Genomic DNA, 18,515 nt, shown 5'->3' on the forward strand with positions numbered 1-18,515 from the left:
ATGGGAAATAAAACAATTGTGATTATTAGATAATATTATTATGATGAAATCATTTATTCATATGTACATTCAAAATAATTGCGATTACTAAATCTGATGTAAATAAAATAAATAAATAAAATAGTCTTTATTTGTTTCTCACAACATTAGAAAGCTTACAAAAACTTATTAATACCTACTACACAATGCAATGTACAGTAGAAGATAACGTTGTGAGAAACTGGTGCCTGAAATAGACTACATAGAAGTCTGAGGTACAGGTCACCAGCCTCCCTCGCGGATATCATACGAGATGTAATTATTTGTTCATAAATATACATATACATAATTACAGATATTGGACTGCTAAATATTATTTACGTGGTCACATTATTTTTGGATGTTCTTAATTTAGTTACTGTTCTTTGGTATAACATGTAAAGTCGCGGGATCAAGCTTGTAAATAAATGAATCGTATAATCAATCAATAGAACAAGACAATATGAATGCAGGAAGAGGAAGGAAAAATGGATGTACCACCGAAGTGGGCAATATTAAAATTGGTTATCAATTAATTATTAAAGATATCAAATTAATTATCAAAATAATCTCTATCACTTTGTTTATATACCGTGTACTGTTTGTTTAAGTGTGAATTATCAAAATGTTGCGCTTATTCGCACTGTCTTTGTGCATTTTGACAGCGCACGCGCGGCGCTCAGCCAATGCTGATCTTTTAGAAGATTTGCTGAGAAACACCGATCTAGCTGAGAGATATTCTAATAATATTATTGAAGACGCGTTTCTTGATGCGGTAAGTGTTTAATAAACTTCTGCTCGTCCCGTATCCGCCCAAGATTCTTTTTTAATTTTTAAAAGATAGTGGGATCGTCTTTTCCCCATAAAATGCTACGAAACAAATCATGTTTTGCAGAAAAATAACAATCAATTTCTTCTATGCCTTTCCCTATGTTTTCGATTCCTTAGTTGACATTCCATCGACGACAAAGGCATTTTGTTTACTTTATAAAATATCTTTTAAATTAGTGGAAATAGTGGAAGAAGTAATGAGGTAAGGCGAGAAAATATAATCCAAGCTTTTATCGTTCAGGCTTTCAGGCGAAATCTCTTCTTGTTCTTATCAAATGCTTAAAGCATGATAGTGTATGTTTTGAAGTGAAACTTCTTTAGGCGCGCTGAAAGTAAAATATAAAGGTCGCGTCATGGTAACACCGTCACGTCATGACGTTCGTCATGTTGCCAAAGGTGTTTCACTTCTGACACGTGTGGTCGGCACACTTTTTTTTCTCAAGTTACTAAGCTTCCAGCTAACTTGTACCTACCTACATACATAGTACGAATGTATACGAACCATATTATGATAAAGAAGTCGTAAGCCAATCAAGAACGCGTCATCATTGCTAAAACGTGTTGTAAGTGTTTTCATAAGAGCTTCAACAAACGATATTGGTACTAAGCTTTTATTTTATAAAATTGTACAAATGCTTGTTACAAAATTGTAACTATTTTTATAAAACTATTTAATAGGTTTTTTTTAGTAACTATTTTATAAAATTATACAAAAAAATACGATCTCGTGGTAGAATCATCGATGCGAATCGCGTCTTTCGCCATACCAGAATTTTTTCGATTCTTAAAAAAAATCTTTTTTTACCTTTTGATTAAAAAAAAAATGATGAATATTTAACGCTTGAGGAAGCCGTTATTTTTAAGATTACTTTATCTAGTGTAGAATATTCTATGATATCAGTATTATTGGATTACTCGATTAATATTTAACATTCAATATCTTTTTCTATTCGATAACATAATTTAGAAACTAAGTTATTTTTATAAATTTCCTTTGATAAATCAAATCGTAGCAACAATAGCTATTATTATGTTTTAATGATAAGACCCGAATATCTAATTATATCTAGTGTAGATTTTCTTATTTATGTACCTACTAGGTTTCCACCCGCGGCTTTGCCCGCGTTTTCATAGAAAAACTCACATAGTTCTCGTTCCCGTGGTATTTCCGGGAGAAAACCTATCCTATGTGTTAATTCAAGTTACCCTCTATATGTGAGCTAAATTTCATTGTAATCGGTTCTGTAGTATTTGCGTAAAAGAGTAACAAACAAACACACACACACACATCCTCACAAACTTTCGCATTTATAATATTAGTAGGAATACAATAAGCCAATTTAATTATTGGTGGTACATATTTCGCAATAAAAGGTAGCCTATGTCCTTTCTCGGGTATCAAAATATCTCTATACCAAATTTCATGCAAATTGGTTCAGTAGTTTAGGCGTGATTGAGTAACAGACAGACAGACAGAGTTACTTTCGCATTTATAATATTAGATAAGTATGGATTCTAACTATACTCCATAAAAAAATATAATGATTCTTGTAAAATATTAAAATGAATCTTTTAAATGTTTATGATTTTTATTAAATGTTTAACTGGTATATTTCATAAGCGCAACTGAAAAAATATTCTGATTTGATAAATATTCTGTTTTACTCCGCTATTTTGAAGTGAATCTCTTTAGGCGCGTTTAGAGTAAAATTTGAAGGTCACGTTATTGCAATACCTGATGGTAATACGTCATGGGGTAAGATGACGATTTTGTATCTTAGAATCTTGCCAAAGAATTTTCACTTCTGACACGTGTGCTCGGCACACACGCTTTTTATCAATGTTTTATTTTTCTTTTAAATGTTTAGAATTAAGTTTAAATTTACTTCATTCATAATCTTGAATTATTTGCAATGCTCATCCAAAGCTACTGAAGTTTGATAAAATAATATTTTTGCAAGTAATCAACAATAGAATTAAATATCACAAAAATCGATCAAAAACTATTTATGAATGAAAAATAACAATATAATATAATATATCTCTTATCATACATCTTTGCGAATTTTACATTTGAATAACAACGATGAAAGATAGTTTAATCTCGATAATTATAATTAAATCAATAATATTATCTTATCTCAATAGCGGATGCCCGTGAAAATTATTCACGCACATGAAAATATACGTTCCGTAGTTTAAAAATCTATACGAGATTTTTTTTTCAATATGTAAAAGATTACAGAAATCATTTTCATAGATTTTAAATTGTATTATTATTAACATTACTCGTAATTATTCGGACAAAGGCAAAATTTTATAGAAAATTAGCGGTCCGCCCCGGCTTCGCCCGTGGTACCTACATGTCTCTCAAGTTGGATCGAACTGCACATGGTGTGCGAATTTTATTATAATCGGTTAAGTGGTTTAGGAGTCCATTGAGGACAAACATTGTGACACGAGATTTATATATTATACTAGCGGTCCGCCCCGGCTTCGCCCGTGGTACATATTTACGTTTTCTCTACATAAAAACCATCCTCGTACTTCAAGGAATATAATAAAAAAGAATTATCGAAATCGGTTCAGCCGTACTCAAGTTATGCGCTTACCAACACATTTTGCGATTCATTTTTATATACAAGAAGATATTAAGATTATAAGGACCGTGTCGTTTGATGCTTAGATCATTAAAGGTTTGATGTGATCGCTTTAAAAAAGAAAAAAGTATTGCACAGCAAAGCATGAAGACGAATAAGTATTAAAATAGTATTAAATAGTATTAAATCAGTTAATTGAAATATAACTGAGTCTTGAATCCTTAATCTAAGAAGTATCTTTTACTTCTTTAATTTTAATTTCACACAGAGCTGACAATATTAATACTCATTTATTTATGAGTACCCTGAAAATTATGACAGTATATCCTCATTTCTCCTTCTTCCAAAACAGAATGGTCTTGCAAAGAAGTACGGATACCCATTCGAAGAGCACCCTGTGGTTACAGAAGATGGGTATATCCTGGGCTTACACCGCATCCCACATGGTCGAGATCAGAACAATGTGCCTGGACCCAGGCCTGCAGTTCTGGTGATGCATGGACTGTTTTCATCATCCGCTGACTTCATAATAATGGGACCTGGGACTGCTATGGGTGAGATTTTATTTTTCTTGTAAATTTAAATTCATAGTTAAATAGAATATATTATCATTTTTTCTATCTGTAACAGCCATTAAATCTGATAAGAGAACTTCTAAAAGTGTTGAGTACAGTAGTACAGTGAATATTAAACAAACATTCCTACCTAATTTTGATGGATATTGTTATCAATATACTTCACTTGTCGAATTGCATAAACTTGATTTATTTTAACGGATAACATAACCTAGCCTGATGAAAACTGGTGAGTCAAAAGTTAACTGCGCTCTACAAATAGATCCTTACAAAGTTCTGAATTCATAAAGTTTTAATCCTATTCCGCAATTTCCATAAAATTTAATGTAGAAATGTTTATAAAGATCAGCGTTAATATTATGCACTATATTGCTAAAAATTCTAAAACCTTTTTTTTCCAGCATACATTCTCGCTGAAGCTGGTTACGACGTATGGCTAGGCAATGCTCGCGGAACCTACTACTCCCGCAAACACGTCTCCATCAACCCCAACGACAAACGAGGCATCTATTGGGACTTCTCTTGGGATGAAATCGGAAACAGAGACTTACCAGCTATGATCGATTACATTCTGCATGCTACAGGAAACCCTGGTGTTCATTATATTGGCATATCACAGGGTACTACTACCTTCTTTACCATGGGTTCTCTTCGACCAGAGTACAATTCAAAGATTATATCGATGCATGCGATGGCACCAGTCGCTTATCTAGCTCATAATAAGCAAAAATTATTCCACGTTTTGGCAAAGCATGGAAATACTTTGGAGGTTAGTTGATAGTTTTAAAATGTAGATAATAATGTCATTACATTTAATCGCGAAACAAGAAGTTTACCAAGAATTATCAGTCTAACAGATTATCAGATTTATGATAAAATAAAATAATTAAGAGTGTGCATTATATAAGGTCATTAACTTATTATTATTCTTGTGTGATATAAAAGAATTCATCCCGATTTTGCAAATTATATGTTTAATTTTGTGATGTCTGGTATATTCGTTAAATATTTTAAAGCTATTGCATAGCTTCTATCGCGGGCCTTGAGCGCGAGGACCGAATCCAGAAATTTAGTAACGAAAAAACCTCACGTTCCCCACTCTGACGGGCGCGGAGGTGTGGCTTGAAGGCATAGTCTGCAATAGCTTTAGCGCGGCAGTCCCCGAATGCCACACGTCTTTTTTTATATTATAACTAGCGGCCCGCCCCGGCTTCGCCCGTGGTACATATGAAAAATAGATGTTGGCCGATTCTCAGACTTACCCGATATGCACAGAAAATTTCATGAGAATCGGTCCACCCGTTTCGGAGGAGTATGCAGACTATGCGTGTCACAATACACGAGAATTTTATATATAAGATTTAAAACAGACTTACAATTTAAAACTTTTTTTCAGACTATTATGGGCTTGCTTGGTTTAAAGGAACTATTACCAAATAATGTATTAATGACGATATTGGGTTTTGCATTCTGTAGTGATGATTCTCCCTTCCAACCGCTTTGCAGCGCTCTAATATTTGCTATTGCTGGATATAATCCAGCTCAACATAATGCTGTAAGTATCCCTAACTACATTATATCATCACGTAAGATTATATGTGACGTATATTTTTTGCGTTTCTAACTTTTTAACAGTTCTAAATAATATATTTTATTTAGAACTGTTAAAAATGGTTCATACATAAACGATGCATTCAAATTTACTACAATACTATAAAAAAAATCCTTCTGTGTCACTGCATCTCATATTATCTATAGATTATATTTGATGACACACTCTGATTTCGATTCAATCCATACAGCAGAGTGTATTCAATCTTTTTTGAAGCTATAATATTATATAATCTGTTTACAGACTATGCTACCCGCCAAGATTGGTCATGTCCCAGCTGGCGCCTCTCTACGACAATTAGTCCACTATGGGCAGGGCATCACTGATAAAGATTTTAGAAGATACGACCATGGTGCTCTGAGAAATCTTTTGGAATATGGAACTTTAGCTCCTCCGAAATACCGTCTATCTCAAGTCACTGCTCCTGTATATTTACATTACTCAGTTAATGATCCGCTTGCTGAAATTGAGGACGTCCAAAGGTTGCATAGAGAATTGGGAGGTCCAGCCAAAATGTTACAAGTCCCAGATCCAACATTTACTCATCTGGATTTCATGTGGGGCATTGATGCGAAAACATTAGTATTTGATAGAGTTATTGAAATAATGAGACTGTATGATAATGACTTACAGAAATGAACATAAGGTTAAGGGAACCGGTGCTTGTTTAATTTATTTTATACATTGTATGTAATTACAACAATATATAATGTAAGTGTCAGAGTATATAATTATAAATAAGGAAATGTAGGGAAATGTATTTATAGAATTTTTGAACTTGCTCATCAATGACTGTAAAATCATCGCATCAATGTCGTTCCAAGGATCTCATCATTAACAATTTAAAAGATTATCCATTTGTATTTAGGGCAACATCTTGTGATGATTATGTTATTTATAATAAAATTATACAAACAGTTATCTTAGTTTTAATTTTATTTGAAAATTGTCCACATCCTTCATCATTATGTTATATTGTAATCTTATCGGTCCACTGTATAAGTTCGACGCTTGTAATATTTCATAATGCATCACCAAGGTAGCTATCATTGTTTTAAGGGACATCATTGCATACTTGTATCCTGAAAATAAATGTTATATTAATGACTTGGCTTGGTTGAACCCTGCCTTACAAGCCAGAGATCGTGGGTTCGATTCCTACACAGGCAATTAATATTTGCGTGATGAATATAGATGTTTTCTCTGTGTTTGGGTGTTAATTATCTATACAAGTATTTATTTAAAAATTATATATATTTATGTTTATCAGCCATCTGGTTTCCATAACACAAGCGAAAGCTTAGTATGGGATCAGATTGTGCCGTGTGTGAAAACTGTCCTGAAATATTTATTTATTATTTATTCTTAATATGTAGATTTGTTTGTGCGTCAGTATAAGTTACAGAATAATGGATTTAGTTACTTTATCATTACTCACGTAAAAGAGATTATATACTTAGCAATAATAAGTTAAAGACATCCGTTAAACGTATATTTTTATCAAATTGACGTTGTTGACTTGAAGATAATTGGAGTAAACAAATGAGTCAACTCAAAATTAGAGATTTCTGTATTCGATATGCGAGTACGAATGTATTCTTAATAATTTTTATCAAAAATGACTAGGACACCTGGATATTTAACTGATACCAAACAACAAAACAAATTATCGCAATCAAGTACCTAGTTAAAATCAGATAATCCTTATCAGAATATTTAGTTATACAATTCGTTAATAATTAATAGTTTACTTTGGCTAATTTTGAAGGACGGTATCGCGATTTTTTCCTTAAATGGCACAGTCCTTTTTTTATTTATTAATTAACTAGATTTCCGCCCGCGGCTTCGCCCGCGTTTTCAAAGGAAAACCCGCATAGTTCCCGTTCCTGTGGGATTTCCGGGATAAAACCTATCCTATGTGTTAATCCAAGTTACCCTCTATATGTGTGCCAAATTTCATTGTAATCGGTTCAGTAGTTTTTACGTGAAAGAGTAACAAACATCCAAACATCCAAACAAACTTTCGCCTTTATAATAGTATTAAGATAACAAATAAGAACACGAAAGAAGAAATCAAAAAGATTTACCACATATAATATTAATTCAAATAATCTTACCCAAACAACCTCTGGGCCCACAACTAAAAGGTATAAAAGCTGATTGTGTATAGTTTCCTGTGATAAAACGACCAGGGTTGAATTCCTCCGCGTCCTCCCCCCAGTATTGAGGGTGACGATGCGCCCCCCATACACTTAGGAGTAAATTACTGCCTTTTACTAAAGTTACTCCTGACGCTGAAATTTGAATTATAACTTGAGGAACATTTGAAAGCAAGAAACACCCGAATATTAGATAAAATAACAGTAGAAAAATATATATTCCAATTAGTTTTACTAGATACTAAGTTGTATATAGTCATTATTATTTTCAAGATTTAAAAATGTTATCGCTTTCTAGCTGTTTAACTTACACTTTTTAAAAATAATTAGCGCATTGCGCATTCAATTTGAAAGAATTCTGCAGACTTTTGAAATTATGATAATGATCGAAACTGATACTGAACTTATTGATATTAGTTAATCTTTGATTCGTGATATGAATGATGAATAATTACTACTGGACTTGGTCAAGTAACACCATTTGTATTAAAGGGAATATAATATACATTTTTAAAGAATATAAAAAATTAGACCACGAGGCGGGACTCGAACCCGCGTCCTTTCACGCCAATCCGGGGCAGATGCTTGACCAATTCAGCCAGTCGTGACCCGCCAGAGCGATCGAATTCATTCTATTCTTTCAGTTTTATATATATATAGTTTGTATTTTATATGTTTAGAGGACACACCGCGTATATAATAATATTTATATTGAGATACTTACGTAAAGTTATATCTTTGTGAACTGCTCTCACAACGATGGGCACTGGTGGATACAATCTTAATGTTTCTTTTATCACAGCTTCTAAATACTTCAAATGTGCTAAATCACTCACTACTATTGGCCTGTTATTTTCGCCTATAACTGTCCTGATTCTGAAAATGTTAAACGTGTTAAATTTGTCATTTTGAATGGTTTTAACACTGAGCTTTTATTCCTTCGCTTCGATCTTTTTAATCGTTATTGAAGACCCCTTTCAATCAACGACTAGATTTACAACACCTTTGACCACGATAATCACAAAGAGATACTAGGTTTTATTAACAAATTTCGTAAAATAGTCTTGTAAGGATGCAAAATTCATAGTTGCATAAGTTTCCTAGTCCTATAGCGGCCTCTGCGCATGTATCTAACCAATCTTGAATTATATTTTCTACAACACCAGACCTGTTAAAACTAAGAAAACCAATACGTACTCCTCATACACTTTCTTCTGCACTTCTGGATATTTCGACAGCATTACAGCTGTGAAAGAAGCTCCCACAGCAGAAGTGTCTGTAGCAGCCAGAACTAGAACCAGCATCTCTTCGATCAACATTCTTGTTGATGTATCATCAGCTGTTTGGAGAAGCATTTCCAGGATATTATAATTTGACTCTGTAAAAATATGTTCACATGATATTAGACGATATACCGGAAAGATCTCCAAAAAAAAATCATATTTGTGACAAACATTCAAAATAAAAATTAAGCAACATAATATTTTAATGGGTATAATGTTGAAGAAAATACACATTTAATAATAATGCCTATCCTAACTATAATTATTGTCTGTCTCTTCTTCATGTCTCAACCACTGATTCGACAATCCCACGGGAGAAGACACTAGAACTGTGCGGGTTTTTCTATGACACTATAACCATAATAATATAATCTTCTATATATAAAAATGAATCCCTATTTCCCATGGTCACGGCATCACGCATGAGTGGTATGACCGATTTTTATAATTATTTTTTTTATAATATTCCTTGAAGTACGAGGATGGTTCTTATGGAGAGAAAACGTAAACATGTACCACGGGCGAAGCCGGGGCGGACCGATAGTATAATATAAAATCGATTTATAGTATAATATTATGTAATGCTCTTGAGTTTGAATCATGCTTATCACGTGGGATTGCCATTATAGTGGTTTTAATTACAGTTACATTGTTTGGCTTTTTATTTGTCGTCTAGACAAGGTTCACACGACCTCTTGTTTACGCACATTTCGAAGAAATATTTTACAGAGAGACCATGAACGAATTGCCTGTTAATAGGAAATAATTTTGGTAGCATGTGTATGAAAAAAATGATTCACAAAAGAAAATATAAAAAGCAACGAATTTATAAAAGCTACTAAAACCAACGAGATAGTCAAGCAATACATACTTACGTTCAAAATCTGTCTGTCTTTTATTCTGCATACTTAATCGCTTTTTTTCCACCACCTATAAAACAGAAGACTATTATTATGCCATTATTTTCTTTTATTTTCTCCTGTGGGTTTTATGATTCAAACTTTAAACCAATGCATGTGATCTCGTTAGATACAGTAATAACTAATTATCTAGTATTTTCTAGTGTTTGATTTACATGAGTACTATACTATATTTAGAAATTAAAGACTGTTTAACAGATTTTAAACGCGAATTATTCATTACATTATTGACGAGACGTATAACATCTCAGTCTCCCCGTGACCACGCTCGCTGTAAAGTGTTCAAAACGTCGGGAAAATAATATAATGAATAAATCGCGTTTAAAATCCGTTCAAAAAATCTTTAATTACTAGACTGATAATTTTTTTTTATTGGTAAGTAATAAGGAAGCGCTTGACCACAATCTCGCCTGATGTTGAGATGAGATGTGGTCTAAGATGGATCGCGCTTCCCTAGAAGGTACCTATTCACTCTACGCTTGAAGAATTACATATTAAATTAATTTTATAAGCTATTTTTAGATATTTGTGACCTTTTTATTTCACAGTTAAAACGAAACGAAACGGCCATCGAAGTGACCTTTAAATTTTTACACGATTGACATGATTGTAACTATTACACAATCAAAAGTTAATAATATATTTACTTAAAAGTGCATGGTTCCTTACTGGTTATATTCCTAACTAGCTGTTCCCCGCGGTTTCACCCGCATTTCTCCGCTCCTGTTGGTCTTAGCGTGATGATATATAGCCTTCCTCGATAAATGAGCTATCTAACACCGAAAGAATTTTTCAAATCGGACCAGTAGTTCCCGAGATTAGCGCGTTCAAACAAACAAACAAACAAACTCTTCAGCTTTATAATCTTATATATAAAAATGAATCGCAAAATGTGTTGGTAAGCGCATTTAACTCGAGAACGGCTGAACCGATTTCGATAATTCTTTTTTTATTATATTCCTTGAAGTACGAGGATGGTTCTTATGTAGAGAAAACGTAAATATTATGTACCACGGGCGAAGCCGGGGCGGACCGCTAGTATTAGTATAGATGTAAGTAAAAGATTAGTACACAAAATTTTCTCATGTCACCATCTCAAATAGTACCAATATTTTTTGGTACTATTTGAGATGGTGACTAAGCACTAAGTATTAAGCCGCGTCCACCGACATCAAACCTATTTAATAAATAGCACATCTAAATAAATGCAGTAATTAATAATATCAACTCTTTTTTATTTTTTACTTTTCCGTTTTTGAAGTCGGTTGTTTTTAACGTAGTTATTTTCATGTACCTTATATGCCAGCCACACACTCGACTAGTGATATGGGATAGCGAGGAAAGTAGGCAGAGGCCTAATGTGGCCACGTTACTCGTCATACCACTCGTCGTGCTCATGGTCCTGCTCACTGCTCCTACAATAATTATACTTATACACTTACATCAGTAATAAATTGGTTTACAGTTGCACCGTATTTTTTAAGTTTCTTGCAGTCTGGATGCAGTCTGTAAATAGCCCCAGGGTACAGCCAGGGTTTAAACATTCGTCTTGACCCGATTACAGTATATTCTTCAAACGCTTGACGAAACTCTTCGTGTTTTTGTATTTTTTTATCCAATTGAATTCCTAGTGCTGTTTCTGAAATAATAGATAATTATTGAAAATTTATACACCGATTAGTTATTCGCATTATTAATTATTATTTACCTAGTATTATTAATATTTACAAATTTAAGATCAATTTATAAATCGCAAAAAATTTTGAAGCAACATCTTTTTATAAAAGATTTTTTAGTTAATAATACTGGTAGCGTAGTGTGCGAGCCTACATACAAAATATGTATGTGAGATACTCCGCGGCGACTAGTCTCCGAGACTTGCAGGATACTTGAATCGCCTGTGCGTATCGTAATGGGAGAATGGCCTTAACGTGATGACGCGTGAGTTTAGTCGTGAGATCGTTGTTGTAACTTATGAAATTTTTCATTATCGCATTTCGTGCGTTATCTTACCACAAACAGTATCCAATGTGTACGTAGTAAAGAAAGGCCAGACGGAGAAAGCTTCCCCGCCAGCAACGGACTGCAAATTCTGCGTCAAGATCATACTTTGCTTCGAGAATTCTTTGACGAAGTTCAATAGATTCTTCTGCCCAAACATCGGCGCTAGTAGCTTTCGACGGGGTCGCCAGATGTTCACTGCATATTCAATGGTTTAGTTAGTAATTAAAAATATATGACAGACTAATTGTATTTTTATAAAAGGTAACTAAGCTTATCTTTACAAAAAATATATCGGCCAAATTGAGAACCTCCTCCTTTTTTTGAAGTCGGTTAAAAACAGATATTCAAATGCTTTATAAAAGAGAAAATATTAAGGGATATAAATCGATCACGAGGCGGGATAGTCATAGTACTTACATGATACATCTATCTATAATAATTAACATTTGCATTTTTTATAATATACAAATTGTTATAAAGGTAAAAACGACCAATTTATCATTATTATTATCAACATCATCTTTTTTTCCCACTGAACACAGTTCACAATCAATTTACTTATTTAATTACATGGTTTTATCATGACGTACTAAATGCTTTATTGTACACTAGCTTTCCGCCCGCGGCTTCACCCGCGCAGTCAAAGAAAAACCCGCATAGTTCCCGTTCCCGTGGGATTTCCGTGATAAAACCTTTCCTATGTCCCGGGGTAAAAAGTAGCCTATGTCCTTTCTCGGATATCAAAATATCTCCTTACCAAATTTCATGAAAATTGCTGCAGTAGTTTAGGCGTGATTGAGTAACAGACAGACAGACAGAGTTACTTTCACATTTATAATATTAGTTTGGATGTGTGCTGTACACACGTGTCAGAAGTGAAACTTCTTTAGCAAGATTCAAAGATACCAAAATCGTCGCCTTACTCCATGATGACGGTATTGTCATGACGCGACCTTGAAATAATACTCTCAACGCGCTTAAAGAAGTTTTAGTTTAAAAAAAATTGGTTGTCTGTAAAGTCGGTTTACTGACGATAGTTGAACGTGACAATTTCAAGCCTATATGGAACGCCTCAGAGCGAGGTAACGCCGTATGAGTCATGTTTTTTCGTGCGTGCAGCCGGCTCTATCGAATTATAAGACGTTGTCACGTCAAAAAATTTAAAGAAAAATTGATCATACATGGCGCCATCAAAGAGCCATCCCCGAGGAGCTTCCGCGAAAATCTATACAGCATTGGTGGTTTGTTTAGAAATTCCTTTGATAAGATGTCAATGGCTTCTGCATCAACTACCACTGAAAGATAACAAAAACATTAGCAAGTATAATTAAGCACTATTAAGTCTCGAACATATTGATTTTATTATCAAAAGAGATATTTGTCAAAAATGGCTTTGGGCTAAAGTCTAAGAAACAAATATCTGTCCACTAGCTGTACACTGCGGATTTACCCGCAGTGCTCCACTCCTGTTGGTCATAGCGTGATGATATATAGCCTATTATTGCCTTCTTCGATAAATGGGCTATCTAACACCGAAAGAATTTTTCGAATCGGACCAGAGATTAGCGCGTACAAACAAACAAACTCTTCAGCTTTATGATATTAAATAGATAAAAAATTATTTATTTATTTTACAAATTAGATTATAACTAAGTAAAGATATACAAAATATATACCTATACCTATAATTATTTTTACCTGTATAGAATTCAAATGCCATCCTCATATTTGCTACATTGGTTGCATTCTTCATTGCATCGTAGGATACTTTTTTTATCGCTGTCATTCGATCTGAAATAAAGTGGAATTTTAATATATTAAATAATAATAGTACAAAAACTCGACCAGTGTCTCAAAATTTGACCTTTTCCAGCTAAAAACCCTCATTTGTCAAAAACACAACTGGGGCCTTAGACAAAGTAACAATTACAAAACGATAACGAAGTTAGAAATCGCAAAAATGTATGGGATTGACATTAGATAGACCACGTGATCTAACGCGGCGTATGTCAATCCCATACATTTTTGCGATTTCTAACTTCGTTATCGTTTTGTAATTGTTACTTTGTCTACAGGCCCTGAACTCCCACGAATTGCATTAAAACATGACGAAAATGTGTAGTTGTGATTTGAAATAATTTATACCATAAGTAGACAGCGTGGGTGACCTGTCGTCATTCAATGAACACGTTAGTCATTCAATCAAATATCAAATTCAACCAGATGACGGAGACATATTATATAAAATTCGACGACTTAATATTGTGACGCTAACCCGTACTTACGTATGGCCTGTTCCTATAGGAGACCCAACCCCGCAGTGGGAACGTATAAGGGGTTGATGATGATAATGATGAATAAATGAATGAATGAAATGAATGAATGAATGAATGAATTTGAAATGAATTATTTATTGTACACCATATAGGACAATTTAAAACACTTAATAATTTATTTATATAACAACTAGCTTACCGCCCGCGGCTTCGCCCGCTTTGTCTAAAACCTAATAAATTATATACTAAAACCTTGCTCTTAAATCACTCTATCTATTAAAAAAACCGCATCAAAATCCGTTGCGTAGTTTTAAAGATTTAAGCATACAAAGGGACATTGGGACAGAGAAAGCGACTTTGTTTTATACTATGTAGTGATGTACATAATGATGATCCCGTATATAATATAATTAATTAGCTAGTGCCCTCGGTTTCCGGATTATCTGTATGTGTGTATCTGTACCAAATCTCATGCAGATTCTGATATTTTTGTGTGAAAAGGGAACAAACATTTATATACCTATGCATAATTTCATGCTTATATCTAGTAGAACTGTTCTGATTATAATTTGATTATAAAAAAGTTTTTTCCAATAATATTAATTATAAATAAAAAAAATTCATTAAAAGCGAATAAAAATTATTAAAAATTAATGCATTTTTATTAAGATTTTGGGACACATACATAAAAAGCATTAAATTATTTTAATCAAAATATTCACACCATTAGGAAAATTTACAATGATAACTATGACGCATTTGGACACTAATCAACTACATTTAGATTTGATAAAGAGTCAAAAATATGATTATTACACCACTAGGTATGTTCTGAGAATGTTTTGTTCAACATAAAAATCTTGCTTCGTTTTGCTACACAATACTGATGATAATAGTTTCACAAGAGATCAGATTTAATCACAATTCTTAGTACTTCTTTAAGGCCCATTGCACATGGCGTATTTTAAACGCGCAGGCAACGCGCGTATTAGGAACGCCGAACGCGTCTCAGACGTATACGCTGATTGTTGCGTTTGTTTTATACCAGCGCGTGCATGAAGCGCGTACAAATGATCAGAGTAGAGACAGGGGAAACATGCGCTCACTGCGTCGCCCGGAACCGAACCTCTAAATGGGTCTATCCAATGGATTCGTTTTTGACGTGACAATAATTCGATAGAGCCGGCTGCACGCACGAAAAAACATGACTCATGCGGCGTTACCTCGCTCTGAGGCGTTCCATGTAAGGCTTGAAGTGCTAGCGAGAGCGCGGAACGAGCGACAAAGAAACACAATCGGACGTGGTCACGTTCAGCTATCGTCAGTAAACCGACTTTACAGATAACCAATTTTTTTATGTCTTTTTTTAAAGGAAGTAAAGCCAGCGCTGCTTACGCTAGCTTTGTGTTGGCTCAACTGTCTGACTGAGGGAGTCTCTGGCCAAAACGCAAAGGTGCGTATATTCGAAACAAACGCACATTTCATGATCACTCCGTGTGCCTAGGTTACCAGAAAAAGCTCGTATTCGTTCGTCATCTGCGCGTCACATGCGCGTATAAAATACGCCGTGTGCTATGAGCCTAATAAAAAGATTTCATACAAGATATTATCATTCTTTATCGCAAATCATTGTGTAATATTAAATTGAGGATAATACTGTAACCAGAATTATAAGGTACAGCCTTTAAAATTCTTTTGACTGATTCTTTGGAAACGTAAGGGTCAATGAATATAATTGTACTACATTTTTAAGCAATAATTTTGAAGTTTTTACGATTTTTATGCTCACAACCACTTTCGAAATATCTTCGTCATGTAGCTTACTTTTATGTTTACACTAGCTTTCCGCCCGCGGCTTCGCTCGCTTTTTCTAAAACCTAATAAATTATATACTAAAACCTTCCTCTTCAATAAATCTATCTATTAAAAAAACCGCATTAAAATCTTGCAAAATATGTTTTACTTTGCTTCTAAAGTAATGTTAAACTATTATATTTAGGTATTGTTAACTCAGCTTAAAAGCTAGTGAATTGAACGAGCTTATCTCTGAAACTGTTGGCTCAAATTTACGTCAAAATTTTATACGTCAAAATGTTAAATTAATTTTCATGTCTATCAGGACATGAGTATTGCATTAAAAGCCGAGTCATTTTTCTGAGTACAAAAAACTGTTGATTTTAAAATTAACAAGTATCTTAAAGTCTAATCAAAATGCTTTACAAAAGATGCATTAGTACATTAATGTTAAAAAATATCAAGAAAGGATGGTTATAAATTGTGTAAAATGTTTGTTATTTTAAAGCTAATTTTTTTTTTGTTTTTATGATCAGCCCTACACTCTTCAAAATCGTACACATTTTTCCGAGATAATGAAACAATGCTTGTCATTAATATTTATTAATAACTAGCTTTCAGCCCGCGGCTTTGCCCGCGTTTTCAAAGAAAAACCCGTTCCCGTAGGATTTCTGGGATAAAACCTATCCTATGTCCTTTCTCGGGTATCAAAATATCTCTATACCAAATTTCATGCAAATTGGTTCAGTAGTTAAGGCGTGATTGAGTAACAGACAGACAGACAGAGTTACTTTCGCATTTATAATATTAGTATGGATTAATCAATTCATAATACAATCTCTCCTCTCGAACGAGAATGCATTTAAAATGACTTCAATAATACCTCTATAATTTATTTCTATCTCCAAAGCTTTATAATCTTTTAATTTTGACCAATTTCTAATTATCACAGCTTAGTTATTTGCATAAAATTTTTAACTATTTATGTCTTTAATAATTCATTTTATTTAATAGATATAACTCACCTTCATTAGACCCAATGAACATATAAGAATGGCCAATCACAGGTAAAGAAATAAAACTGCTTTTAAGCTGTCTCGACGCGGCCACCACTCGACGAATCTTCCATAATTCCAATAAATACCACAATATACATAAAATTATTATTATTTGCCACAACATATTTAAAAATATATTAACACTTATTTAAAAATATGTTTAAAAAATCATAATATAAAATAATTTACTCGAACGAGCTTTACGTGTACCTCTTTCAATGTCTTATACTTATTTAGTCTGACAATTTGTTACCTACCTATATGTATGTATTTAGGATTCAGATGTAGTATAGAAAAACACCGCTGTAAATTTTTACAATTAATTAGAAATATATGCAAAGAGCTTCATTTTATTAAATACTTAAATTTTTCAATGCACAGATTAGGAAAATAATCGTTTTTTCTATTTAGTTCGTCAAAAAATTGCAAGCTTTTTTAGTCTATACTTCTATACTATAATATTATAAACAGGAAAGGTTTGTATGTATGTATGGTAATGCATGGTTTTCACACATAAACAACTGGACCGATTTTGATGAAATTTGCCACAGATAATCTTTAGACCCGGAGAAAGAACATAGGCTTCCTTTTATTGCGAAATATTAATTTTTCATAAAAAACGATATAATAGTTAACTATTCTCATTTTTTCTTTTATTTTTAAGCATTATTTAGAACACCTCAAATGAAAAACTGCAAGTATGTATTCGAAATTACGTACAAATCCAAGGGTGAAAGAATTTTTGAAAACGACCCCTGTACTTGACTTTTTTTATTACAATATGTTTTTTTTTTTAATAATATTAATTATTTGTTGGAAATATACCAAGTTACGCATATTTATTAAAAAAATATATTAATTTTAAGCAGTTAGCAGTTATTAGCAGCTGTTGGTGTAAAAAATTGTATTTTTGAACAGTATTTATTATTTTCAATTTCAAATGTATATTTTGAATGAATATTTTTTATCAAACTACTTAATAATATTAAATGTATAAAAACTACAATATTATTGAAAACGTTGGATCCTAGAAGTATAAGGATTCCGTTTTTTCTAGTAAAGAAACACAAGATTGTCAGCGGTTTTCTACGGTATCTTTTCAATTTTTTGTTGGGCCTAAGAAAATCTGTCACAACATAGGTAACCAACTAGAATTGGGCAAAATATAATTACGCAACTAGCTCGTAACTACATTAAACAACGTAATTTTACTAAGGTTAGTGTCTTATGTGGTCTTATTGTTAAGACAAAATACCCATAATAACATATTAACATCAATAATATTGCCTATTTGGTTTTTTGAACCCCATAATTAAGATTGTTTTTTGGTCTCTGTCTTCGTCTGTAATTGAAGGTTTAATATCTTAATTCAGCCCTTTTAACGT

General features: G+C 33.1%; 2 protein-coding genes across 2 annotated transcripts; one reads left to right on the top strand and one right to left on the bottom strand.

Annotated features, from left to right (window-relative positions):
* Positions 1-643: 643 nt before the first annotated feature.
* Positions 644-6,478, top strand: LOC149904884 (lipase 3-like). The gene is made up of 5 exons (XM_090107171.1): positions 644-793; positions 3,802-4,003; positions 4,426-4,793; positions 5,421-5,579; positions 5,880-6,478. The coding sequence occupies exons 1-5, from the start codon at positions 644-646 to the stop codon at positions 6,273-6,275; spliced, it is 1,275 nt and encodes a 424-aa protein (XP_089963297.1). The 3' UTR covers positions 6,276-6,478.
* LOC149904885 (cytochrome P450 4V2-like) lies at positions 6,473-17,221 on the bottom strand. Its single transcript, XM_090107117.1, has 10 exons — positions 17,098-17,221; positions 13,701-13,793; positions 13,184-13,297; positions 12,012-12,197; positions 11,441-11,637; positions 9,954-10,008; positions 8,993-9,173; positions 8,520-8,671; positions 7,754-7,930; positions 6,473-6,718 (listed from the first exon to the last, which is right to left on the bottom strand). The coding sequence occupies exons 1-10, from the start codon at positions 17,117-17,119 to the stop codon at positions 6,555-6,557; spliced, it is 1,341 nt and encodes a 446-aa protein (XP_089963243.1). The 5' UTR covers positions 17,120-17,221; the 3' UTR covers positions 6,473-6,554.
* Positions 17,222-18,515: the final 1,294 nt, after the last annotated feature.

This window comes from Colias eurytheme, chromosome 11, assembly GCF_061535395.1.
Source record: "Colias eurytheme isolate Ceu_HAF_F1 chromosome 11, ilColEury1 Martin Lab GWU primary, whole genome shotgun sequence".
In the NCBI taxonomy this organism is placed as follows: domain Eukaryota; kingdom Metazoa; phylum Arthropoda; class Insecta; order Lepidoptera; family Pieridae; genus Colias; species Colias eurytheme.

Excerpts from the sequence above, each read along its gene's own strand:
- LOC149904884 (XM_090107171.1), top strand. The coding sequence starts at position 644 with ATGTTGCGCTTATTCGCACTGTCTTTGTGCATTTTGACAGCGCACGCG. Across the intron at positions 4,794-5,420 it reads AGCATGGAAATACTTTGGAG|ACTATTATGGGCTTGCTTGG; the intron begins GTTAGTTGATAG and ends ACTTTTTTTCAG. Across the intron at positions 5,580-5,879 it reads ATCCAGCTCAACATAATGCT|ACTATGCTACCCGCCAAGAT; the intron begins GTAAGTATCCCT and ends ATCTGTTTACAG.
- LOC149904885 (XM_090107117.1), bottom strand. The coding sequence starts at position 17,119 with ATGTTCATTGGGTCTAATGAAG. Across the intron at positions 9,174-9,953 it reads AAGACAGACAGATTTTGAAC|AGTCAAATTATAATATCCTG; the intron begins GTAAGTATGTAT and ends ATATTTTTACAG. Across the intron at positions 6,719-7,753 it reads TGGGCCCAGAGGTTGTTTGG|GATACAAGTATGCAATGATG; the intron begins GTAAGATTATTT and ends ATTTATTTTCAG.